The 27328-nt window shown below is 41.7% G+C and overlaps 1 protein-coding gene across 1 annotated transcript; it reads right to left on the reverse strand.

Annotated features, from left to right (window-relative positions):
• Positions 1-226: 226 nt before the first annotated feature.
• On the reverse strand, positions 227-27328 carry egflam (EGF-like, fibronectin type III and laminin G domains; the record flags this gene model as incomplete). Its single annotated transcript, XM_079751472.1, has 25 exons — positions 227-378; positions 1409-1512; positions 1779-1862; positions 4199-4342; positions 4613-4691; positions 4826-4849; positions 5294-5474; positions 6183-6299; positions 6474-6585; positions 7169-7412; positions 7845-7970; positions 8811-9000; positions 9181-9325; positions 9678-9778; positions 10309-10409; positions 10851-11041; positions 12211-12470; positions 12839-12954; positions 15976-16142; positions 18143-18278; positions 18748-18865; positions 19008-19034; positions 21168-21254; positions 23631-23740; positions 27223-27328. 25 exons carry the CDS (start codon positions 27326-27328, stop codon positions 227-229), a joined length of 3222 nt encoding a protein of 1073 aa, XP_079607598.1.

Genomic DNA, 27328 nt, shown 5'->3' on the forward strand with positions numbered 1-27328 from the left:
ACAAAAAGTTCACAATTTCCAATCATAGAATTGTGTAAGCATTTTGCTGGCTCTAATTTCTTTTGACCCTTACCGTCTCATTCATTTTCTGGTACGGTATACTGTACATTAACAAACTTCAGTCTTGACGGAAAGAGTTTCCTAGTTGCTGAAGAGTTTCATCATGTTTGTCAGGGTGGGAAAAAGGACCTCTCCAAAACGGCCACTGCCTGTGGTCGATAGTTGGTCAGTTAGAGCAGGTGTTAATGTTCTTGCCATCGACGGCATCCTCCACCAGGCCAAGGTGGAAGTCAGTGGACAGTGTGAGGTGGGATATGCAGCCGACCAGACCTCCTACATGTTGTCTGTTTGTGTGCAGGGCTACCTCCTTCATGCCACCTTCATGGGAGAAAACATACTGTTAGTTATTTAATTTATGTCATTGAGCTGATCATCTGAAGCCTTAGTTATGGCTCCAAGTCGACGCAATGTAAGGGTTTATGGACCCAGTACGTCCTTGCAGACCCTCCTTGCGTCCCCCGCATTGCCGTGACGTGGGCCTCCCAATAAATGGAACCTTCCGTCGAGGCGAAGCATCAGCAAAGGCTGTGATTTGTCCACTCAGTAAAACACGACACGGAACCAAAACAGGGTTTACAACTGCGTCAAAGCACATTAACATGGAACCATAACTAAGCCTTAGGAGTCCAGGACACATCCGATACATGTTGATGGCAGATTCTGCATTCAAATGCAGATTTAGAGAGATAATCTGTGGCAAAAACAATCACACAAAAAAATATCTTTATGAGGGTGTGGAAAGTTAGCTTGGTAGCTGCCAGGAGCCACTTCTCCTAGTCCCACATCGTAGTAAGCTAGATTGACATTGAAATATATCAATAAAGGATGTCTCTTCTTGGTACCGGTTTCCTGGTATTTCCCAGAAGCAAGGAGGTTAAGGGGTATAAGGCCAGGCCATCAATGAGAACCCACATTACCTTGAAAAAGGCAATGGATTTCTCAGAGTTTGGCCATTGTTGGAACACAACCCAGCAAAATATATCTACTTGCTTTTACATATTTCTATGTGGAAATGTTCCATATTATACTTTGAATAGATTGTGCAATGAAAAGATTTGCAACAACCATATGCCCAACCTACGACCTCTTGCATTTTTGTTCTTAATGATAGATTGAGATAGACATGCAGGTATGGGAGATGGAGGGGAGGACATGCAGCAAAGGAACACAGGCAGGAATCGAACCCGGGTCGTTGCGATTCCGACTGTGCCTTAATGGTATGCCCTCTACCCGGTTGTGCCACCGGGGAACCCCATCAACATAAATTTTAATACAAAAATACCAGTCACAATTGTAGATTGACCTTTGTAGAATCTTGCTCATGAAGTCCACCAGAAAGGGAACTCACCAACGTATAAAGGGCCGTTGATGTTGAGCTGTCTCATCTTGCCAGGTGAGCGGCCAGTCTTGGCGCCATAGTCATCCACTGTCAGCTTCCCTGATTGGCCATCCCTGGAGAGACATACATGAGTTTAACAACTTTGGAAAAGTATCCATAGTTGTTAGCCTATGAAAGCAATAATCCATCAATAGCATTACTTAAAAATTAAAAAGTATAATTTATTTACTGTATGCATCTAACAAAGCCTGCCGAAGAATACTTTTCATTATATTTTACTACAACTGTCCTCACTTTAACTTCCTGTAACTCAAACAGGTGTAAAATGTGTGTTCTTCATTATGAAGGTGAAAGTAAAGGTAATGTGATGGCACTTTACCGGACTGCTTTCACTCTGTGCCACCGTCCGTCACCGAAGGAACCATTCACGACCACATTAGCGGACCCACTGCCAAGGTTGTAACTATAGCAACACATAAAAACATACACACACATTGAGGTCTGATAAGGGGATTCAAGCCATGTTGTTGATGATCAAAATGAAAGTGCACTAAGTTGAAAGGAAATTAAGGTTGATGCTTGTAAATTAATTGCAGGTCCACACCGACATGTCCTGCATGTTACTAAGAGGTGCTGCTTGGTTGTCTATTTCCACGTATCACTTTTGTAGTTAATGATCATGATACACACAGCTAACTGCCTTTAATGAGTGCAATATGCTGTGTATACATATGATGTTAAGATTGAGAGGATTGCCTATTTACAAAGGTTCCCTTAAAACACATCACTACTAAAGGAATCATCTACTATCAGTATTATCCTCAGTATCACTCACGCTCACACACACTCTCAAACACCTGAATATTTGCTTATGTAGCCTTTTTTATTGTGAAACTGTCACTTATAGTGCCACTTCCAAGAATCCATTACATTTTTCGGCAAAGCACCTTCTAGGAAAATGAATAGGCTGATTGTATTTGTGTGTGTGTGTGTGTGTGTGTGTGTGTGTGTGTGTGTGTGTTTGTGTGTGAATTTCAAAGGCCTAGGGAAGTAAATCCAACCGAAACATTGCAATTAAATCTTTCCACTGGTTTTGACGTTGATCTAAACACCACAACAATATTTCCCCCCGAAGTAAAGCTGCAAAACATACATTAACAATTAAAATATTGGATCCAATTATTTCACTGGTTGCTAGAATTACATAAAAATAAAAAATAAAATTGATTCTTATGTCACTTGATTAATTCAATGGGATACCTACATGTATTATATAGGGCTGCCATCAACAACTCTTTTTCTATTGATAAGATGAATCAGAAGAATCCCTCCCGGGATCAAGGGCAAAGGGTTTACAAACCAAAGCTGCCAAGGCTTATAAAACCTGGATGAAGTGGTCTGCTTCGTCATGTTCTCTTCATAGAGCGTGCTGCTTGGAACAGGACCACAGTGGTGCAGCTGTATCTGGCTCTGGGTGACCTGAACACATGGGGGCCACTGATCCACTTTGTCAAGCTCTTCTGGACTCTGAGACGCATATTCCTGGAACTTGGAGACACTGAGCCTCCTTTTTCCATAGCTCCTCATCTTGTGGGCCAAGCCAAGACCATGTGGATAGGTGGTGATCATCGCTGACTTGATGCATAGCAGATGTCTCCATATATTTGAACAGTAAGGAAACCTCCCCTTGAATGGGAACAAAATCAATAAGCTTCTTCCCCGCATGTCAACCTTGACCAAGGGTTGGCCTTATCCAACCAGAGACTCTGAACTCCTCTGACGAGACTCTGAAGTCGATAATGGGATTGGAGGTGGAAGAAGCAGCAGGAATTTATACTGCTTCTGCATCCGGATGATCCAGAAGCGCAGGCAGATCTCCCACCTGTTTCCCACTTAGCTCCAGGTCACTGCCCTGTTGCTGCCACAGATGGAGAGAAGAGGCTTCTCCTATTGGCACCTCCTTCTGTCCCGGTCTAAAGTCGTATGTTTGATGTCATTGTATTGTATTTGTATTATATTTGTCTCGGTATTATTTGACTGAGACCTACTGAAAATAAAATGTTATGGGATTTTTGCACTCAGACCCTAATGCAGCACAGATGTCTTTTTTTTCTCCAGCTGAGACACACACGGCATGAGAGGCCCAGTAACATCTCACCGTGACCACAGAGCAGTGACCAGCCTGCAGGAAGAACGCACCTCTCGCACAACAAGAGGATCCATGACCTCAGCAGACTCACGTTGATCTTTCATCTTTGTTTTAAATAAATAACATTCTTCAGCTCATTAAATTCATTCATTCAGTCATTCCCTTCGTCGCAAAGCGCCCCATGTGGTATAAATATAGACAATACAGCCGGTGTACCGATGGAGAAATATAAATCGCTGCACTGACTTCAATACAGCTTGCTCATTTTTGATTAATTAACTCGTCGTAGTGTTACATTTGGCGACATCACTTTAACTGGATTGATGAATTGATACTTTGATGATGATGCAAATCCTAACAGCAAGTCAAACATACTAAAACTATTTTTGTATATATATTAATTGTTATCTTCTGTAAGTGATTATATATATATATATATATATATATATATATGTGTATGTTTGTGTGTATGTATGTATATATGTATATGTATATATATATTATATATGATATTTATATATCATACACACACACACGCACACGCACACACACACACACACACACACACACACAGACACACACACACACAAGGGCACACACTCGCACACACACACACACACACACACCCATACAAGGACACACACACCTACCTAAAGATAAGTGCTCCATCCTGAAGCCCCATAGACAGGAAGTCGCTGTTGGGCCTCATAGGACTGTCGCCTCGCCATAGCAACAGGCCCCCTTTGGCGGTGCTCTTGAAGCGCATGAACAGGCTGGTTCTGGCCCCCGTCACCCTGGACCATCAGAGACATCCCAGCAGGCACGAGGAACAGAGCAGGAAAAATAAATGTTGGCGGGATGAAATAAATTGAGTTATTTGTACTGTACTGACTGTACCAACCTGGCTTTCATGACTCAACAAGGGCAGTAACGATCCATCATGCACATGGAATTAAATGCAAAACCACACCATGTCAGAGACAATGGGGGTCGCTCTGTGTGTGTGTGTGAGTCAGAGAGTTTGTATTTGTATGCATGTGTGCATGTGTATTTGAGACATTAACCTTTTCAGGATGTCACTGTTCTCATACGTCAGGTAGCTTCGTCCAATGAACTGTGGAATCTCGATGGCTTCGGTCACAGCTGGATGAAGGATATTGCACTTGTTATCAATGAACACAAGGTGGCACTAAGAATATGTGTATGAACCAAAGCAACAAAAGATAAGGAAGAAAAAATGTATTATTCTAAAGTGTATATAGAGGAATAGAACTTACTATTAAGACAGTAATTTCCGCATTCTGCTCAACGAAAGCATGACAGCAAGGGGGGGAAGGCACAGATAGGCTTAGAGGGGATTCATTTGTCTAATACATTACAATGTATTTTATTTCAAGAGAAAATGCACCGTTCTGTAACCCCTCAATAAGCATGAAAGACAAAAGTGAAAATATTGCTTTTTACAAGAAAATTATATTTGCTGAATCTCTGGAATTTTGTGTGAAACTTAGTGTTTATTAGTTGGTCCATGAGCACATGTCTACGAATACTTAGGCGGATGTTAATCACTATACAAGACCTTTGTGAGACCAAACTATTCCCTATTTAAATCCAAACGATATCATCAAACAGCATAGAAGTTACCAAAAGGTCACCCTAATATAAGTTAGGTCCCGGTCCCAAGAATTCGAAACACTCTCTACTGATCTTTCTGACATGACATGCTCCTATTGTCAGAGGCTGACCTTTTTGGCAGTGTCTGCCATCATACCCTAGGGGGCAGTCACACTCGTAGCCGTCCCACTTTGGCCTGCATGTCCCATCGTTGGCACAGGGGCTGTCCACACATGGATGAACTGCGTTAGCCAAGTTTACCCCTCCAGCTGAACCAGATGTGATTGAGATGGCACGGTCGTTAAGCACCAGCTAGCCAAATGGAAAGAACAGCAAATCTATTACAAATGATGAACTGGACTGGAAAAATCATGTTGTACGTCGCAGCAATGTCTGTTTGCCCACTAATCTCAGATCCACCAGTTCTACTATGTTAAAACAGGGCTATAAGGATTTTAATTAGTTTCAGGTGTATTTCTACAGTGGCCCGTCTACAAGGTGTTTATTTGAAACATTACACTCTTTTTCAGTTTAGTTCTGCTGCTGAGTTTGTTTACTGATTGGTCTAAACAAATAGAAAGCAACAGAAAGTGAAACTTCATCCAGATTTGAGCTTGTATGCCATTAGACTGAACGTATTCAAATAATGTCTGATCTGTGAGACTAGTCTGCCACTTGTCTCAGTGTTGTGATTGTTCTTTTGTCCACTAGATGTCATCCTAGTTATATCCCACTCTCCTTGTTGTAAGCCTAAAATTCACCTGTCAATGTTGTCTGTGTTTTGCTTATTGTTTGGTTTTGGTTCTGATTCCTTCTTTATTTCAACAAAGTAAATATATGGTTTAAATGTTAACACAATACATTTGTCAGTTTGGTTCAGAATCCTGAGCTTAATAAGTAGGCTCAGCGTATAATAAGATGCTGAAATAAGCAATCTATAAATACCAATCACAAAAATAACATTAAAAATGATACATTGAGGCACAGAGTAACGTAGATTGTTTTGATAGATGACAATACCTTCTGGATGGTGCCAGTGAAAGGTCTTATCACACCTGCGCTGGGTTTGGTTTGATCGTAGACTGGTACTCCCCCGATATACAGAGGAGAGCTGCATTTGATCTGAGTAAAGGCTCCCTTTATAGCAGAAATAAAATAAAAAGGTGAAATCCAGAGGCCATGATGCTGAATCATGAAATTGTTTAAGGTGTATAGTAAATAATACAATACAATACAAGTAACTAGGTACATCATAATACACAATAATAAAAAATATATATACAAAAAATATCTAACAAACATTCAAAGTACCTCAGCGATTCCCTCTGTTGGCTTCTGGTTGTCCACTAGTAGAATGCCGCTCTTGGCCGTCCGAGACACTTTCAACTCATGCCACGTATCCATGGTAACGGGCTCCAGGCTCCTAAGACACAGGGCAACAAGCGGTTCATTCATGTGACCTCTGACCTGGGAGTAGAGCGGAGAGGGCCATGTTCAAACAGAAAAAAAACATTATGGACAAAATCCAAACTCCCCTCCAGACAAGATGAGTCAATCGGTGATGAAACTGGCCTGTAGAGGGGTAGTCCAGTTCAGGTACTAAATTCATACTTATTTAGGCAATGTGTGCAAAGTTAATCAGACCTAATTAAGGTTAGGTAAAACACCTAATAAATATTTGGTGATGAAATATCATTATCTTGCCCCATCTAGTCTACTTAATATGCTAAATTATTAAACAGACTCTCGTCTACTGTCTGCTTCTAATTAAAAAAAAAAAAATATATATATATATATATATATATATAAACAATTAGTTTTATATTTTTGTGTACATTTTAGTTTTTCATTTTTTGCATATTCTTACTTTTTAATCGTCTACCTCTTTGCCATTATGATTACTATCTCTGTGTATACTTCTGTACTATACCAGGTACTATGTCCCATGTCCTATACGGGAACGTCCCGTCTGGGAGGAGTTCAGCGCGTCTCTCGTCCCTCAGTACCTGATGGTGGCGCTTCCGGAGCCGCAGTCGAACCTGAAGTCCACGTAACTGTCCACCAGGTTGATGGCGATGAAGTCGCCGCTCCGGGCGTCGTCGCTGTACAGCAGCGTCCCGTCGGCCAGCGAGGGTCGAAAGGTCATCTCGAACTCGGTGAAGGACAGGTAGCTCTGGGAGGCCTGGGGCCAGGGAACGGCCGCGTACGACCGCAGAGTCTCGTTGAAGAGGGGCAGCAGCAACGAGAAAGCTTTGGAGGACGGTAGGAGGAGAAGAGGTGGAGGGATGGCGCTTTAGCAGGTCCTAAGGTCACGGGTGTCAGAGGAGCTTTACTTCAGCCTTGCCTGGAGCGAGCGTGACCGTGTTTTATTTTAGATTGAACTCAGGTATACCGCGTTGGTCGCTGTTACAGTCGTCACCGCACGACTGAAGCACAGATCGACTGAATGCAAACAGCAATCATAAGAGTCAGTTGTTTCTATGAATGTGTGTCTATGTGTGTGCTCACCTGTGTGTGCACGTGTGTGTGTGTGTGTTGATGTATGTAAAGGTTTGTGTCTGTCTGTATTAATGTATTTAAAAGTAAGTGTGTCTATCAGTCTGTCCGTGTGTGCGCGCGTAAGTGTGTGTGCGCCTGCATGTGTCTGTGTGTGTATGTGTGTGTGGTAGCATGGAGTCTTACTGTCTTCACACAGAGTTCCTCTGAAGCCCAGCTGACACAAACAGATGTAGCCGTCGGCACGGTTGGCGAAGCAGCTCCCTCCGTTAGAACAGGTGACCAGATCACACACACTGTCACTGCACTCACCTGGCACATGCACACACGCACACACACAAACACACACACACACACACACACACACACACACACACACACACACACACACACACACACACGCACACACACACACACAAACAACAAACACAGCCATATGTGCATGAATACATGTTGTTGTTGTTTTTATGTTTGACCCTATCCACTCACCATACATATGAAGCCTACCCTTTCAAGTATGTGCTGTACAAGGCAATCCAGACTGGCACCAAGTCATTGATATCCAACAACCAGTCCATGTTCAACTTGTGCAGATTTTATGTTGAAATTTATGTATTGAACTCCATGCAAATGCCCCTTTGCACATGAACTTCAATAGAATTTTATGTATGTTTTCACAGAAGCTGCTTGAAACAAGCAGCGGGTGGTTTGATTCCCTGACAGTTCTGTCAGAATACATCAATGGTCGCTGTCTTTACTGAGCTGCACAGCAGAGATAATCTATTCATCAATACCATGGCAGGGTAATGATCCACTGGCCTGGACAACATGAATCAAAGAGGATGTTCTTTTGTTCTCGTGTTATTTCTATTTATGCTGTCAAATAGTTCATAAAAAAACGATAGGAATGAGGAAAATGTAAGAGAAAACTTAAAAATTCATATCAAGATTTCCAAACAATCATTCTTTATGTTCTCTACGTTGTCGTCATTATTTGTGTCAAGCCATAGTCAGAGGTGTTGACACTACCTTTCCTTGTGTAAGTATATCTTTCGATTGTAATATTATGTAACATATGTTGCATATGTATATTGTATACAATTCTCTAGTAAATATTTACGTGATAAAATGCACAATTTAACATCTACTCACCGATATCAGCCCCACTTAGGGCTTTGCCCAATGGCCATGGTCGTATGTCCATTGGCTTGTTATTAAAGGAAAGGCTCTGGACACACCCTGCAAAGCCACGGTTGGTCCCTGTCGCTCTGAGCAGCCAATAGGCACTTGGGGAACCGCCCACGTATAGTGGAGACCGAAAAGTGATCTTCGTGTACAGGCCCTTTAAGAATGAAGCGTAATATTATGTAATTAAATTTAAAAGAAAAAACTTTGACTATTGGGACAATTTTTTTTTTAAAAACACAGTTAAAGTAGTCTAAAATGTCCGATGCTCTTCAGTGTGTGTTGTCTACTTGCGGTCTACTAACTGAATGGGGTCTCCTCTGAGTGCTGCTGCTACCTGCGAGCGACCCGACACAGGGGTGTTGTTGTCCAGACGGAGCCAGCCGCTCATCCCGTCCCTGAAGATGGTGACCGTGTGCCACTGGCCCAGGACAATGCTGCTCTCACTGAGTATCTGGGCTGCCCCGGTCCCACAGTTAAACCTAGGAAAGGACCAGGTAACACCCCTTTGGTCCAACAATGCAACCCTTCACTGCCGAAGAAATAGTGATGAACAAATGTATTCGAAACGTACGCAATAAAGTTCCTTTAAAAGTTATGTTATCATCAAAGCATTTTTTAATTTTGGGGGGTTAAACCCCAGAACCTTTTTTTTGTCCAACACCTTAGCCACTAAATTATTTGGAATGTATTTGCTTTTAATCAATCATAATTGCTTTTTTATGAATTTTATTTATACTAAAGTTAGTTCCATTTCATTCATCATTGTATTCTTTGAACATTGAGATTGATTGGTTTCTGTGTTGGTCTACGAAGGGCTTTGCACCAACCAACCTGTAGTGTAGCCTTCCCCGCACCAGCGCCAAAGAGGTGAAGTCTCCCCGTCCGCCTTCATTCTCCCCACAGTAGAGCAGTAGACCATCCTCTGAGTCTGCCTGTAGCACAGAAGCTCATTAAGGTGGTGAAGCCTTTCCTCTCCATACCTTCAGAGCATCAGGCCCTAGTATAGCCAGGTGATGGTGTTTAGGATAAAAGGGCGAGAATGGGAAGGACCTAGGGAAGTACTCAGATTAAGTGGTAGCACAGTTTGTTTGAAACCATATTTGGTTGGATAAGGTTATTGTTTTGTATTTTTTTATTGCTTATTGTTAAAAAGATACAAACTGAAAATAAGAAGGAATTAAAGGGCAAATCACTACTATCTTTTTCAACTGAATAAATATTTCAATACACATCCTCAAGGCATATTGTAGAATATAATCTTTTTTTATTGAATATTGTTGGAATAATGTAGACCACAACAATTGTAAAAGAAAATGACCTTCAACTCTTGTTGAACTGACTATTGTCAGTTGGTACTATTATGAATATATACATATATATATATATATATATATATATATGTGAGCAATACAACAGATGATACCTTAAGAAAAATTAACAAATATAATAAGTAAGGGCCTACCTTAAACTCTATGGTGATGTGAAAGGTTTGGTAGGAGTTTTTCAGAGGTTCAAAGGTCATGTGTGAGTAGCCATAGAACCTGGGGAAGTTTATTGGAACCACTAGAGAAAGAGGACAATACATATAACAAACACAGCTACATTAGTTTATTATATGGAGGAGAATGCCAACCATAATCTCCCATGATCTAGATTATTTGCTTTCTTATTTGCTTGCTGATGCTTACTCACTGATGCAGAATTGGATCAGGTCCCCCCCCCCCCCAACATTCACTTTGTAAAGCATTTTAGGTGTCTTGAAAAGTGCTATATAAGTGCAATAAATGATGATAATTGTTATCATTATCAGCTCTTAGGTATACTTGTGATGGCTCCTTGGCATCACCCAGGGATCTGACGATTGGTGGATTATCTCCCACAAGGCTATGTCTGCGTCTGCGTTTGTGTGTGTGTGTGTGTGTGTGTGTGTGTGTGTGTGTGTGTGTGTTAGTGAGAGTGTGTGTGTCTGGCTGTGACCCACAACATGGCGGGGTGGCGTCTCACCCTCGGAGCAGGTGTCTCCGCGTCGCCCCAGGTTACAGTGGCAGCGCGACCCCCCGCTGTCAAGGTCGCCCAGGCAGAAGCTCTCCGGGGGGCAGACGGTGTCATCACACGTCAGCTCGTACACGCGAGGGACCTCCCCCATCCACGGACTCATGGTGGGGGCCGTGGTGGTGGTGGGCGCCAGGGTGGTGCTAGTAGGGGAGAGCGATGACCAATATACAGTCTGTTATGTTGGAACTGACTGACTGTAGTACTGACTGCTACTGACAATAGGAGCGTTATATAGTCAGTATTAGATTAAGATATACAGTCTGTAATGTTGGAACTGACTGACTGAAGTACTGACTGCTACTGACAATAGGAGCGCTATATAGTCAATGTTAGATTAAAATATGCAGTCTGTTACATTGTGAATGACTATAATACTGACTTTTACAGACAATAGGACAGTTATATAGTCACTTATAGATTAAGATATAGTCTGTGTATTGTCGCTGAATGACTGTAATGCTGACCGTATTTCGTATATATTCAGTCAGTAATAGATTCAGGTGTACAGTCTCTTATTTTGTAACTGACTGACTATAATACTGTCCATTACTGACTACATGACAGCATATATAGTCAATAATAGAAAAATGTACAGTATTCTAGGTGAGTCCCAGAAATAATGGCTAACTGCTTTTTCCCCTGATGTTTTTTATTGCTGGCTTGAACGAGATATCAAGCTGCTAAGTACCAGAGAGTGCTGTTACACTCCCTTTTACATTTAGCCCTATAAATTGCTCTCCCGTGTGGCTTTTTCTGAGAACACATTACATTTAACAGTGAGGGTTTTCATATGTATTCTATAAAGACTCTTTGACGTGCCATTCTCTGTTCTCCCCTGTACTCTTGGGAGACACCAGAGCAGGAAAAGGTAACGCATACAACCATCGGGCAAATCCCTGAAACCTAAAAGTCACAACTCATTCTAGTAAGGTGAATAGAAGCTTTGGATAACAAATTCTACACAACTCAAACAATGTTGAGGTGTGAAGTATTTATTATTAAAAGCTTTTACTGCATCAACCGATTTGAAAGACAAATGGCTGGATGGGTATAGGGCGACTAAACCCTACAACATGCTTATAGTTTCTAATAACAAAGGCTTTTTTCAGGCTTGCTTCCAAATGTTGCAAAGCACTGGAAAAAAAACATTGCAAACCATCACTGTGGAAGAAATACGAGTTCAGGTAATTAAGAAGCTGACTGAGGTCACGGGAGTTTGCGCCCGTGATGATATTTAAAGGTGAACTGAGTTAATGAGGGATTGAACCCAGGACCTTTCGGCTGGGAGTCCAACACCCCTTAGTACTACCTGGTAGTAGTACTAGTAGTAGTAGTGGCCGGAGTTGTGGTGGGGGTGTCTGTTGTCTTGGGAACAGGGACAGGCTTCAGTTGGGGTGTGGTTGAGAAGACCGGGCGAAAGAGGAGGTCAGGGAGAGCGGAGGCGTCCGGGTTGGTGACCTTAGGAGGGGTGGCGGTGTTCATGCGGTAGACAACATTTCGCCCGGACGGCGTTTCAGGGCGAGAGCGGAGCTGGGATTTGCGGTTGTCTTCCCCGGCTCCTGGGTACAACTACGGACAGAGTGAATATGTTATAGGTTTATTATGGGATGTAGGAGGAGGCTATTTGCAAGAGAGGCCTCATGGTGACGACTGCTCATTGAGCCCAATCAATGTTCCTTCCACCTAATGGCTTGATATTACTTTGGGAACACAGAGAAACTTTGTCCTTCAAAACATTTTCTTAGGTAAAGCACTAAAATCTTAAGGATTTGAGAGCCAAAAAGAACAGAAAGTGGCCTTTTATATTTATCGACTAAAATAAGAGAAAGATCATAAATGACGTCCTTATGAGGATGTATCAGGAGTAGATAAAGAAAGAATATATGTCCACCCGTTCGTCTGTCTGTTAGTCTATCTATCTAACTACAATAACCCACCTCTTCAATGAAAATATCATAGTCGGAATCATCAACGTCAAAGCTATCGTCATCCTTGGCCGTGGAGTCTGTATTGTAGCGCTGTCCGTAGTCTCCGCTGCCGACGTCTGAGGGAGCTGTTGACGGATTGGTACTTTGTCATAGAAGCGAATGGAGTGGTATTCAAACTAATAATGGGAGTCCTGACGGAGTTTTGGTGTTACAGAAAATTTGTTATTTGTTAAAACAGTTATTATTTGTGTTTCTGTAATGAATACATATCTACTGCGAGGACTTATGATTCAGATAGCGGATAACAGAATATGTCGGTCGACTTTGTGGTTGCTCTGTCTTCCTCTGCACGATTGATGAATAAATATTGAACATCACAATGAACGATAACCACAGTTTTCGCTTTCTTTTTTAAAACATCAGTTAACATCAGCGAACAAACTGTGTTAGCCCAAGGGAACAGTGAAATCGACAATGTAGTAAACAAATAAGAGTATTTTCAATAGTTAACAATGACCTTAGTCTTCTATTGCAGAAAAGAGCGGTAGACAGATTGTATGGCCTGTGATGGTGAGGAGATGATGACGATGATGATCACCACAGGGACAGTTGGCCCAGTGGCGGGTCTCTACCGACCAGCCAATAGCAGTTTTGGTATGCTGTTCCCTAGAGACAGACCAGTCCCTAGAGACAACCACTGCTCCCCACACACAGCTGATGAAGCCAGACCCAGTGCAACGTGGTGAGATAATTGAACAGCGCTACAACCAAAAGTGAGGCTTCTTAATCAAACCTCTGTCGGTGCAAATGGATTACGATACAAATTGCGCGGTATGTATTGACGGGGCAGAAATCAATCACAAGTAGCAGAATTTAATTTGTATACGTAGGTGTAGATTTTAAAAGTTTTATGGTTTGTTTCCTGAAAGGCACATTTTTCGTGTGAAAATGTATACCTATTTCATATATACATTTGAATCTTAAATGTTTGAAGTTGATCAACAGTTTGCATCCACAGTTTTGATCATTTGTTGAAATTAACTTCTAGCTCAAAATGAACTTGACTAGAATAGGGAACAACCATTAAAAACAGTCACAACCTATTCTACTATTGTGTAACAGTCCCAACAACCACTGAGTGTGTGTGTGTGTGTGTGTGTGTGTGTGTGTGTGTGTGCGCGAGTACGTGTGGGTTATTGCTGGTGAAGGAGAGGTCTGTTGGTCTGTTAATCCTGTCTGGAGAGAAGTGGAACAATACCAGCTTTTCACCCATGCTGAGAAACACCACGCTTCTCTTTCTCTCTCTTCATCTTGTCTCAATCACGCCTCCCCTCCCTCTCCACCATCCGTCTCCTCCCCCTTCTCGCTGCCTCTCTCCCGTCTCTCTGTCCTCTATTCATCACCAGTTCTCTCTTGTTATTTCTCCCTTCCTGCCCTGTGCCACTCACCATACCAACAGCAAATAAGGTTCTTATTTCGATAAACCCCCTTGCGTATTCCAGCATGGCACGCCAGGTAGCATACCATGCTCTCGCACAACCACATTGAAAAAGAGAACGTATTCTTCAGCCTTTAGTGGCCGGGCAGTAATCCCTGGCCGTGGCTCGGCAAGTGGTCATATAGAACGGAAAGTATGCCCAGGTGTAAAGCGAAAAGGTGATGCATTGGAAACCGAAGCACGCTCAACAATACAAACAAATGCTAACGTTCTTGAACACACATGCTAGCACACAAGCTAAGATGCACAGGTATACGCTAACAGACTCACTCAAACTCACACACACACGCGCACACACACAGTCAAACACACACACACACACACACACACACACACACACAACCACACACAGACACACATACTTGCACAGAAACACACTTAAACTCAACCTTAAGCCTACTGGGCTTAGCTGGTATTAGTGGTTGTGTCTGCACACTACCTGCTTGAATGGCATTGCTGTGCGTATGTGTCTGTGTGCGTAGGTGTGTTGATCAAAATTTCAGAGCTGAGGCAAACAGATTGAGGTAAAACTGTTAATAATTGTTGAATCACGCCGCCCTTCCAAAACAGCAAACAAAGAATGAATTTGCAGTCAAACCATAGTTCAGACGAGGAACAATACATGTAGAGGAAAGTAGTCATACCTAGGGTAGGAAATTTGAAGACAACAGCTGGAGTAAGCAAGATTTTGAAAGTATCCAACTGCAAAGAAATCCCTTCCCTGACTTCAGGCCTTCCTCCAAGGCTAACCCCCTAAAAAACATGACTAGCTCGCTAGCTTTAGCCCTAGGTCTGCCTAGCCTTGTGGAAGAGTCTGGTCATGTACAATGAGTTCACAGCAGAGTGTGCGCAGGTAACTGGTAGGTAGGTAGAAAGACAGGTAGGCCATCCAATCATTTCATTCAGGCCAAATTAAATGATGAAACAAACTGATTGTTTAATCATTTACAGGCTTATTACAGGCCTGCGTCAGCCACAGATACCCGATTATTTTTACTTCTTGGTCCGAGCATTTGATTTGTTAATTGCTTTCGGAATATTAAGTGAGTTTCAACAAATATGAGAATAATGCATCTTAAATGAATTGCCAACCAAATGTTCAAGAGATGATATCTATTATTAGGTTGGATATAAAAAAGCACATCATCTAACCAAAGGAACAGCAGACCAACAAGCAAAACTATTGTTCAATGTGCCGTAGTCAGTAGCTGTTTTGGTTGAGAAAGACGGGTTCAGCAAGAGAAGCATCTGAGCAGGATAACTGTGAGTCCTTTGTATACAACTTCTATAAAGCGAGTGGCTGATAACTGAATTCTTTGCTGTGCCTAGAGAGATCAATTCTTAGCCAACATATTCTGAGTTGAAGCAGCAATGTCCACAGTCTATCTAAGCATCATTGTGCAAAGGATAACCTGTAATCTGAATTTACACTCAGTAGATTTTCTACGAATTGGTCTGCAAATAAGTGGCTCGAGAGTTCCATTATAAACAGGAAAGGTACTAGGTTTGATCCTCAATGTCTGCTGTGAGCAAAACTAAAATCAATGCAAGTCTCAATGTACGAACGCATGAGCTACACAGTAGGTCTGCGTCTGGCCATCGTGCAGGACTTCCACCCTGCCAGCTGGAGAGTTGTTGTTGACCTTACCGAGGGTGCGCACGGGCGTGTTGATTTGGCTGGGCGGGCTGACCCCGTGCACGTTGGCGGCCCTCACCACAAACTGGTACTCGGTGTCGGGCATGAGACCCTTTAGGACCATGGAGGTGGCCTCAATGGGCTCCCGGATGTACGTCCACTCAGTGTCCATCTCTGGTCTGATGAGAAAACCAGAGAACAACTCACTGAAACATTTTAGAAGAGGTATAATGGGAGTGTATGCTGTTTATGGAAATATTTGCTCAATACACTGGATATTTTTCAGCTAGGTTTTTGGGTTGAGAGAGAGGGGATGACATATAGCAAATGACCACAGTAAGACCTTGGTAAGATCTGTTATGCCGGCATGGGTGACAGACTTACAGGGTTAGCCTCCAAGGCGCCCTGTTTACTCAATAAACTGGACATGAGTTGCCTTCACTCTGATGAAAAGAGCCACTAAGACGCTGACACTGTTGCACGCAGAAAAACACAGCCTGCACAGATTATTACAGGTACAACATACTTCTGCCTGTGTGTGTATGTGTGGGTGTGTCTGTGTGTTATGTGTGTTTGTGTGTGAATGCGTGCGTGCGTGCGTGCGTGTGTGCGTGCGTGCGTATAAGACAGAGGTGCTTGGATTTCCCTTTCCCGAGTTTGCATTTTCAAGTACAATTTGAATCCTATTCACTACTATTTAGAATCAAATACACACTTACTCCATTAACAAAGCGACAACAAGTTATGGGACAGTTGGTTACAGTGCAGTATTTGGGAAACATAGTTGGAACGGCAGATACAACCAAACAACACCAAACAGACAAGCTGAAGGCCCAGACATCAGATTGTTTCTTCTACATTCCAGCCCCCCCAGTTCTTCTGACTTCCACGGCTAGCAGCGGTCTCTTGAGTGCAACACCGTATTAGCCAGATCAACAGATGCCTGCGGCCAAAACAATTTGCTGAATAGAGTCATCTCCACAGCCTTAAAGTGTCTCTCTTCAGAGGGGTTCTGTTTGATGTCTAGAGGCAAACTATTTGGCTCTGAGATGACTCTTGGTGGAAAGGGGGTGGGGGGGAGCTTCTGCATGCAAACTCGGGAATCTGATTCATGTAAAGTCGTCACATTAACCCAACAGTTTAATGCCCTCTCTGTGTGTTTCTGCCTCCCTCTCTCACGGCTCTGGATTCCTCCCTTCAGTCCTCAATGCTTTATTGAGGACTTGTACTGCCTTTACAAATGCTGTGTGGTGTATGGTACCCTGTGTTCCTTTTAATAATTCAGTCGCATTCTTTCCTGGCTAGGTTTATTTCAGTCTTTCATCTATTGTTCCTCTCTGTTTTTCTTTCATTTCCTAATTTCTTAGAAACTTTTTTCTGGAAATAATAACATAATGGGTGGCCAATCATTAGAGAACAGAAGATAACACTTTTGAAAACAACTAATTTGAGACAACAGGCTGTGAGGTAAATACATGCCAGTCTAGTTGGCAATGTGTGTGTGTGTGCGTGCACACGCGTGCATATGTGCGTGCACGTGCGTGCAAATGTATGTGTCTGCGCATCTATTGGCTTGTCCCCTGCCTTAATATCTGCAACCAGAAAGCTATGCTACGAATAGCCCTCATTCTTTCTTATGTCCCCTGTGACCCTCATGTCATAACAAAAGGAGCCTGTACTGAGCAGGCCCGTTGAAGGCTCCATGAGCAGTGTTTCATGTAGATCACCAGTGTTTGACTGTGTAAAGGACTCCACAGAAAACAAGATTTCCATGTTCAGATCCCCACCAGTCTGTCTGCTCAACATAAAGAAGAAGGAACGGGCAATCAGGGACCGACTGGGGGACTTGGTGTGATATGGGTACAGCTGGTATATGTATCTCTTATGTGTCCCGAAAAAAAAATAGGTTGTTGTAGGCGTTCTTTTGTGCTTTGTTGATACAGAAAATGCATTTGATTGCACCTTTGCTGACCCTGTGTGTACTATAATCAACAAATCCCTTCTTGATGCAATACAATTTATAATTGTGTGTGTGCGTGTGTGTGTGTGTGTGTGTGTGTGTGTGTGTGTGTGTATAGGTGTCAGCCTCTGTATGGCAATTTGAGAAAAAGAGAGGGATAGAGAAAGTGAGAGAGAGTTTTAATCAATCGTCATGGAGACACTCAGCTATATCTCCTACCTGATGTAGGCAACAAGGTGGTGGAGGACAGGTGCGCTTCCCTCACTTTCTCCTTGTTTCCATGACAACGCAAGCTCTGTTTCAGACACTGCCGCGACCATTGGCTGGGTGGGTGGCGATGGGGGCATGCACATTTCTGTTAAGTATAAAATACCACTTTAAACATGTGTTTTTTTCAGAGGCAGTTAACAGGTTAACAGCATGGAGCGTCATATGAGCATCATGTAAATTAAGTAAAGCATGCAAGTCTCTTTATTGATATATTTATTAGCATGCAGGTGTTGCCAACGTTACCTTTAAGATGTTGTTTTTTAGCAATCAGTGTTGATACTAGCCTATAGCAGTACTCATTAGAAAATAGGTGATATTCACTTTTAATGTAGTTATTAGCAAACAGGTGTTGTTATTAGCATGCAGCTGTTGTTATTAGCATAAAGAGGTTGTAATTAACATACAGCGTTATACTTATACTTATTAGCATGCACGTGCTGTTATTTACATATATATGTAGATTTCAGCTGAATATATCAGCATGTCTGTTTTGTTATTAGCATGTAGAGATTGTCGTTGACATGCAGGTGTGATTCTGAACATTATAGTCCTACCTTGTGCAGAGGTGCTAACATCTCGAGGCATACTGGGTCTTCCCTCTCCTGCCCATCCATACGCCCCCACACTCACTCTGTACTGAGTGTTCACCTTCAGGCTTCCAATGTCTACATCCTGTACAATGCAGGACCGAAGCAAAGGAGAGCAAAACAAGGAACTAAAATAAGAGACGCTAACTTTTGGAATGACGTATTGACAGTTTAATAAATTATCTTATAAATTACGATTTTGTGATTTTGAAAACAATAACACTTACGAAACTTGCTTGTCCGTCAAACTGCCCCTATGAAAATAAAGAGCACATTTTAGTCAAAAATGTCTGTTGTCAAGCATCTAGCTTCTTAACAGTCATAATTGAATGATTGCCAGAATTCTACGACTAATAATATCCAAATCATCCAATTCTGATCTCTAACTTTAACCCTAACCCTAAATTCTGAAAAAAAAATAAAAAAACGAAAAAACTCTCCTTATTGATAAATAGAGAGCATGCATTTATTGGATTTTTAAATAAGAAGTGAGGTTTGCAACAGAGCTTAGTGAATGATGATACATTATAAATGGCAGTGGGCTGTTTTAAGGCATCGGATCCCAACACGTGTTAAGTTAAGTAAGAAAAACAGTATCTATATAGCACGTTTTAACACACACATACAACATATGTGAATGACCAAACAAATGAGTAACAAGGTCATGCATTGCCCTGTATGAAATCAGCAGGATCTTGTAGCTTATTCTAAAATCATACAGGAAGCCAATGGAGACACGCAAGAACACGAGTAATGTCGGACCGACGGCTAGTTCTAGTAAGAAGCCTGGCTACTGCAATTTGAACTGTAAGAGCAGCATGACTGAGGCTTCTGTAGAGGGAATTACAATAATACAGACGGGAGACAAATTGAAGTTTGAATTAATAGGTCAAGATCCGAAGCAGACAGGTTCTATCTGATCTTAGCGATACTTCTTGGCTGAAGAGAACTGGACTGGACAAGCTTTGTAACATGAGGATCAAATGTCATATTCTGTTCAAAGATGATACCAAGATTAGAAGCAGTAGAATTTATATTTTGAGTGAAATGGACCAGTAAACTGACAAACTGCAGCTAGCAGGTCCAATCAAATAACTTCTGTTTTGTCAGGTTTTAGATAGAGCAGGGTCAAGGAACATGCCGAGATATCTGCATATTGGCGTTTGCTCCTCTTGCCCAGATTCAGACAAGTTGTTTGATTCCAAATTCATCATGTGTCAAGGAGGGGAGTTTGCTGGAATAACATTTCCTTGACTTAGCCGCCTCCATGGACTTACTTTCCAAAGATCACCATTGTGTTCCGAATCACAGGAAGTCTAATAATCCAAGCACGAAAAAAGTGCTGAATTATATGTATTTTTAGACAAAAATGTACAAGCAAGACTGAAACCACTTTTTAAAGCTTTAGTAGAAAAGCCAGCCCAGTTATGCAACCTATCAGGTAAAGTGATTGATTGATATGATTGATGGCTTCAAACTCAGCCGTCAAATCTAGTAAAATGGTGAAAGGACTGCATTCATATAAAGCTTTTAAGTAACCAGTGGCCACCCATAGCGCTTTACAATATTGCCTAACATTCACCCATTCAAGCACACATTCAAGGCGGCGTCAGCCATGCAAAGCGACAGTTTAGGTCAGGAGTTACTCGAACTAGCAACCCTGCACTTACCAGCTAACCCGCTCTACCTCCTGAGCTAGAGCCGAGATAAGTAGAATAAGAATGGAATATTCACCTTTGGCAGTATACATAAGGATGTCATAAGTCACTCTCACTAATGAGGTTCAAGTGCTAGGTTTGCAGCCCAAGCCAGTTTTTAATGACTTAAGGAGTTTTTGACCGTCAGGATTATTTTAAGGAATTTAGATAAAACGTGAGCTTGGACATTGGTTTTTATTTCATGTTTAAAAGGGCTTTATAATGGGTTGATTTATGTTTTTTTTAAAAGAACACTTTCAATTATAAAGAAGTCAAGTACTGAATCGGACGTGAGCAGTTGATAATAGAGAGCAGGCTGGGACCTGAAACAGGAAGGATTTTATTTTTTTAAAAGGAGATTTTATACATTTTGCGGACACTGACTATCACAGTGACTGGAGGAGGAAGGTGAGCTACAGTGTTTAAAAGGATCTGCAGGGAGATGGGAGCAAATTCAGAGAGCAAAGTAGGATATCTGAAAGGGGCGGAGGGGGAGAAATTGGACCGCAGTCCATCAACCTTGCCAAAAATAAGATAATATTTTTTACAGTTATTAGAAAAAGAGGCATGAATGGCAGGAAGTGAGAGATTTACTAGCTAGTTAAAATACTTAACATGAACCTCGGGTTATGTATTTCACAACTAATCAAGCCAGAAAAGGCTTTGTTAAGTAAATGCAGCTTAACTTACAGTGGTTAGCATGTCCAGACTCAGAGGAACCTCCAATATGGAGGCTGTACCCCCTGGACGGCTGTTCCTCATCTCTTTATAGAAGACCTGAAGCACACATGCACACACACACACGCACGCACGAACGCACGCGCACACACACACACACACACACACACACACACACACACACACACACAAACACAGAAATGTTATGTTATAATTATTACTTTACCCCCCCTCTGCAGTATCATTAAATTGGCTATATCAAATACCCATTTTTAAAACCATTGCTAATGATTTAAGTGTCTGAATGGACTGAATCTGTGTATCATACAAATACAAAAACAGTCCTAGCACAACATGCATAAGTTATATCACATAGTTGTATTTTCAGAACTGGTTCCCAAACCTAGAAGTCCTCCTGCCAACATCAAAGCAGCATCAGGCACACGGCAACAGATTGTTACGTGACACTGAAGATTCGTAAGCAAGAGGAGGGAATACTATGATGAAAACAAGATCAGCATCAACATCCCAAGTGATTGGCTGATTGAGCGTACATGCTTAGCTTTGAGCGGAGGAGTAGCTCTGCGACTAATCCTCTTAAGTGCAGACATATGTTCATAAACACCTGCTGATCTGCGCTTTATTGGATGACTCATAACAACCTTTAGAAATACAATTAAAAACATTGAATGCAGCATGGATACTTGTTCTTTCTCTCTCTCGCTCTCTTTGAGAATAGAGCTAATAACGAAAACTTTCAGTAAATACATACCTGCACTTAAAAAACAATACACTGTTGGGTGACACAGCAGAAAGTTAGGTTGAATTACTTCATTTGTGTGGTCAAATATCTCAAAGAACTGCACCACCACTGCATGATAATTTTTGCATGAACAAGTTTAGTTTATGAATGAAAAACCATAAAACAACAAAATTTTACAAATGAAATGTTAGCTGTGTTAAAGAGGCATTACAGGTCATTACAAGCACTGTAAGAAAAGATCACGAAAATGTTTCATTCTGCAGTCCTATATTTGTGAGAAAAAGCAAAATGAAAATCTAAAGGAAGCACTGATAATTATGTGTAGCTTCTATAAATTATATAAGCCAACTTAACAACTTTTCAGAAATCACACCATCTTTTCTTCCATATGTATTTACCAGAATGAATCATATGACACCAAACTCACTCTAAATCAAAAATCTATCAAGAAAGCACTATAGGTAAGTATTGAGGCTGCCCAAAAGCTGAAAAACATCACAGTGAAGGAAGTTGGTTTTTAAAACACCAAGAAATGTTCAAATGGCAAGCAGGCTCCCAAGGACATTGCACTGGACAATAACTTTGACAGGCAGCTTAAAAGCCACTAGGAACGGTTGTTTACATCAGTAGCCTACAGGCAAAATTGGCTTTCTGTGTAACATAAAACAAAACTCAGGGGCGGTTTGATTTCGGAAGGATTGTTTGATGTGTGAAGTGTTTTTGGTTTTTCATGGATGTATTGAATATGTATTTATATATTTATATTATTTTGAATATATATTTATATTTGTTGACTCATAGAAAGATTTTACACTAGCCCTACGGCTTTTTCATGAATGATGGCTACACTGTTGAATTGGACTGAATAGTGAACCCAGCCGTTGCTTCTGATGTTCTGTGATTGGCTCAGTCCGTGGTGTGATTGGCTCAGAGTCTGACCATGTTGTAATTTGCTCAGTACATTTTGTGATTGGAAAAATCTCAAAGGCATGACAATGGGTGGCAAGGCACAGTTTCATTTGATGATATTCTATCTCCAACTCTCTACAGGCCATCAGGGTCCAAAGCTATCTTTTAGAATTGCATATTTTTACTTGCAGACCAAGCAATTGTTTTAATATGCAAGTATTTTCTACTCTATCCATCATTTGCTGCTGGTAAATTTAGTATTTGACCCTGCAGACCACTGAGTACATAAGACCTCACAGACAATTTAAGGTTTAATCCCTTCTCATACAGCTTGAGCCTTAGTCTAAGCACTCTTCAGCTCCATTCATATCGTATTGCATCTTACTTATTTGGTGTTATTAGGTAGGTTTCTCTAGGGATACTTTAGTAAATCCTCCCAGATCTGGATTCTCCTCTACATTTTTTAGTAAACTTGTCAAATGTTGGTTGTTCTACATATTGTGCAGTTATATGCACTGAAGACTTTTCAACGCACGTTGTACATATTCACAAGGTTTGATGAAACCCATAGCCCCCCCACACACACACATAGACACACACACACATACAAAGGATTTTTTTCTTGCCTTTTTGGGGGCTTGGGTCAGGGGGGTTTCATAAATATTTGGCCTGTTAAGCCCTTTGAGACTGTAATGGTGATTAAGGGCTATACAAATACAATTTGAATTGACTACACATACCCACACACACTAACGCTAACATGAGGATTGCGTGGTGGAAAGTGTATTCATCTTTTACTTCACCTTATATCCAGTGATGGTACTGACATGCCGTCGAGGCATCTTCCAGCGAACGTTGACCGCGGTGCAGTTCACCGTCTCCAGCTGGATGTCCAGAGGAGGACTCAGACGATCTGATTCACAGACACAGAGACAGATAGACAGGGAGACAGAGACATGAGCGGGTCATCTGGAGGGTAGCCTTGTCTTCTGAAAATATTGTTAAAGAGAAAAGGTTGCACTCTTAAAGTAGGGCAACTATGGCTCACCAAACATTTGGTGAGTACCCTTTTGCATGAAAAAATAATAAAGTATCTCAAAACACAAAGAATTGTGTTTTGAGCAAGGTTAGGATTTGCTTAAACCTCAATTTCTATTGGATGGTAACAGAAGAAGTTGCAGTCTATCAATCCTTCAGCTGAAACATTCAACACATGTTCAATGCCCAAAGCAAAACCTGTTTACTTATTAAACTATGCTGTCCTAAAGCTGCTAAAAAGCACATTGATTTTGTTATCACACAGACCGACTGATAGATGGATAGGAAGAGAAGGAGAGAGAGAGAGGGGGGGGGGGAGAGAGACAGAGAAAGACAGAGAGGGGGGGGGGAGAGAGAGGGAGAGAGCGGGGGAGAGAGATGGATGAGATAGATAGATAGATAGATAGATAGATGGATGGATGGATGGATGGATGGATGGATGGATGGATGGATGGATGGATGGATGGATGGATGGATGGATGGATGGATGGATGGATGGATGGATGGATGGATGGATGGATGCATGGATGGATGGATGGATGGATAGATAGATAGATAGATAGATAGATAGATAGATAGATAGATAGATAGATAGATAGATAGATAGATAGATAGATAGACTGATATACACACATATATAATATACACACAGATAGAAACAGATAGATACAAAGTTACATATATTTGTATCTCTGCCTTTACCCAATAAGCAATCATAATAATAACAGTTTCTCTATATTTCTCAAGACTGGTTGGGACTTGCTACTTGCATCATTGTGATGACCTAAATAATGTTACAAAAGCCAATAATATAGTTTGAAAAAATAGCCCTGTTACACACATTTTTCTTTTATCAAACCTGAAGTGTTGAGTGCTGACACCTTGGGAAAGTGTTAAAAAGAAGCAACTGGAGCTGGTTTGACATATATTTGTATGTGACGTTTTAAAAAATGCCCAGGGGAGTCGTGGAGTGCAAGTGTCACTACCTCCGTGGTGCACGGCATTAAGCCCTGTGTGCACTTCCATGACACCTGCAAAGGTCAAGAGGCTGCACCCGTTGTGCTTCTACAGCCTGAATGCATCTCAGAGGGACAACCGGAGGAGCAGTCACACCCATCCATACTCTGGATCGTGTGTGTGTATTCGTTTTATGAATACCCCCCCCCCCCCCCCCCCCCCCCCCCAGAATTTACGAGGCATCTCTTACATCTATTACTCAGATCTGCCTCTTCGCTGCTGACCACTTTGGCCGTCTCAAGCTCTCACAATGCTCTTCTTGCATCTTTACGTTATAATACCCACAAAGTCACATGGTGTCAAACCCATCCAGACATCACAACATTCAAGATATCATATGAACTGTATTTTCATTTGTCAATAATTGTGTGTCATTGTCGATTTAACAAAATCTATCAATAATATCAGCAATAATACCTGATAATACTTGGATCATTCTAACCTGGTGCTATCCAATCTCATGTGAACGATCACATACAATCTCGGCCAATCACCTGTGAGCAGCTACGAGAACAGGTACAGAAATCAAGCTGAACGAACCAATCAGAAAGTGGAATGCCATGTGTGGCTCTATTGCTCTTTCTACTCTGTTCGCGCTCTACTCTTTCTGCTGCGCTTGTGTCTTCTTCTCTATTGCTCTCGCCTCATTACACATCTACCTTTCCCCTGACCTTCTGAATGCTCTCCTCCTCTCTCTTGTCTCTCTGCCACCCCCCCCCCCCCCATGCCCTTCCTGTTTCCATTGGAGTGTGTGATACAGTATGTCAGCTTAATTCCTTCGCCAGCAAATGCCCCTCTGACCCTGAGGACTCGGGAACATGGAGTTAATGCTATGACCAATGGCATACACTGTGTTTACTTGAAGGATGCAGGCTTACTCGGTGTGTATCAATTACTGTGTCATTTAATTTCCCATTGAGCTCTATAGTTCTACTACCTCCAAGGACTAAAAGGCTCCAAGCTTCAGCCCAGTGGATGTGGTTTGAACATAAAGGTATATTTTGCAGGTGCAGTGACTCCCCATTGCACTCGCAGCCCATAATTAGCATAATCATAATAACAATACTAATTATATCATTAGGACTATTACTCAAAGGAAAATAGGTTGTCTTTTTTTTGTAAAGAAGAATTCATTTCTAGACACATGTGTCCTGGGAGTGTGATAACGTCACAGTCTGTCAGCTTAAACCCTCAACGCTCTATCTGAGGCTGGGCCATGGGTTCTGACCGCCGAGCCCTGCCGGGAGATAAGGCCCTAACCCCTCTCCTACAGGAGGATGAGCGGTCTGAGACGTAGCCCATGTCTGGCTTTACAAGGAAAAAACAAGCAACAGCCAGTTCAATGGGTCTGAAACAGGCGTGCTATGGACAAATATAAAGGTTGAGGTTGATAAGGCCAGGGTGAACTCTGCCTTGGAACACATTCGGCTATCTCGGGCAATTTCGAGCATTAAAGGCAATATGTGTTGACTCTAAAGCCTTGTGGTATTACTTTGCGGGGACAACAAATACTGATTTCCCTTGACAGGTAACCAAACAAGAACAGACAACCCAGACACAACTGGGTTGTCTAAAAGAGGGCCAGTGAAAGGGATATTTGTTTGTGGTACAAGAAGAACAGGAAGAGGGAGAGAGGAATGTTTTTGTGTGTTTTCAGACCAGGCAGCGGGAAGAAAAACAGAAACAAAGATACAGCCAGGGAATGAAAAGGACAACAAAGAGAGTCGTGCAGAAAGTCTTTCAGGGCTTGTATTTCAGCACGCCGGTTCGCTCTTTGGAGCGGTCCAAAGTGTTGGTGGGTAAGGGGTAATGGGTTGGGCCTATGGTTAGGGGTGGGAGAGTGCTGTCTTTAGGGGGGCATGTGAAGCCTTTAGAGACTGCAATTGTGAGACGAATAAACTTGACAGGACTCGACATTGTGTCCCCACTGGTTTATCACGAAACTTGACTGTGCTCTGACAGAATCAAACAACTACTAATATGGTCAATCATCAGCATCATACTATTGCAAAATCCCTGGACAATGACAATGTATGTGTGTATATATATATATATAGGTTTATGCAAATTGCATCCTTTAGTGTTAGGAAGAAAGTGGGAAATAATAATAATAAGCTCACATTTGCATACATTGTAATAATAGTACAGTACATTACTATTACAAGTTAAATTGAATGGCTCGTTAGTTTAAAACAAAAAATACCCATTAAGAATATGATTTAAGCCTATTGTGGCAAGCCTCCAATAACACTATAAATTCACATTAGCCATAATAACAACCATATAGGAAACAGTAGAAGTTTTAATTATAGTGCAGACCATTTCAGTTTTTTAACTCACCTGATCTACGAACGGTTGTTTTCCTGGTGCAAAAACAAACGTGGCTGATGAACGCGACCAGGAAAAACAAGAGGAGCAGACGCCTCTCTGGGTGTGTAGACTCCAT

This window comes from Pollachius pollachius (assembly GCF_949987615.1).
Source record: "Pollachius pollachius genome assembly, chromosome: 1".
NCBI classification, from domain to species: Eukaryota; Metazoa; Chordata; class Actinopteri; order Gadiformes; family Gadidae; genus Pollachius; species Pollachius pollachius.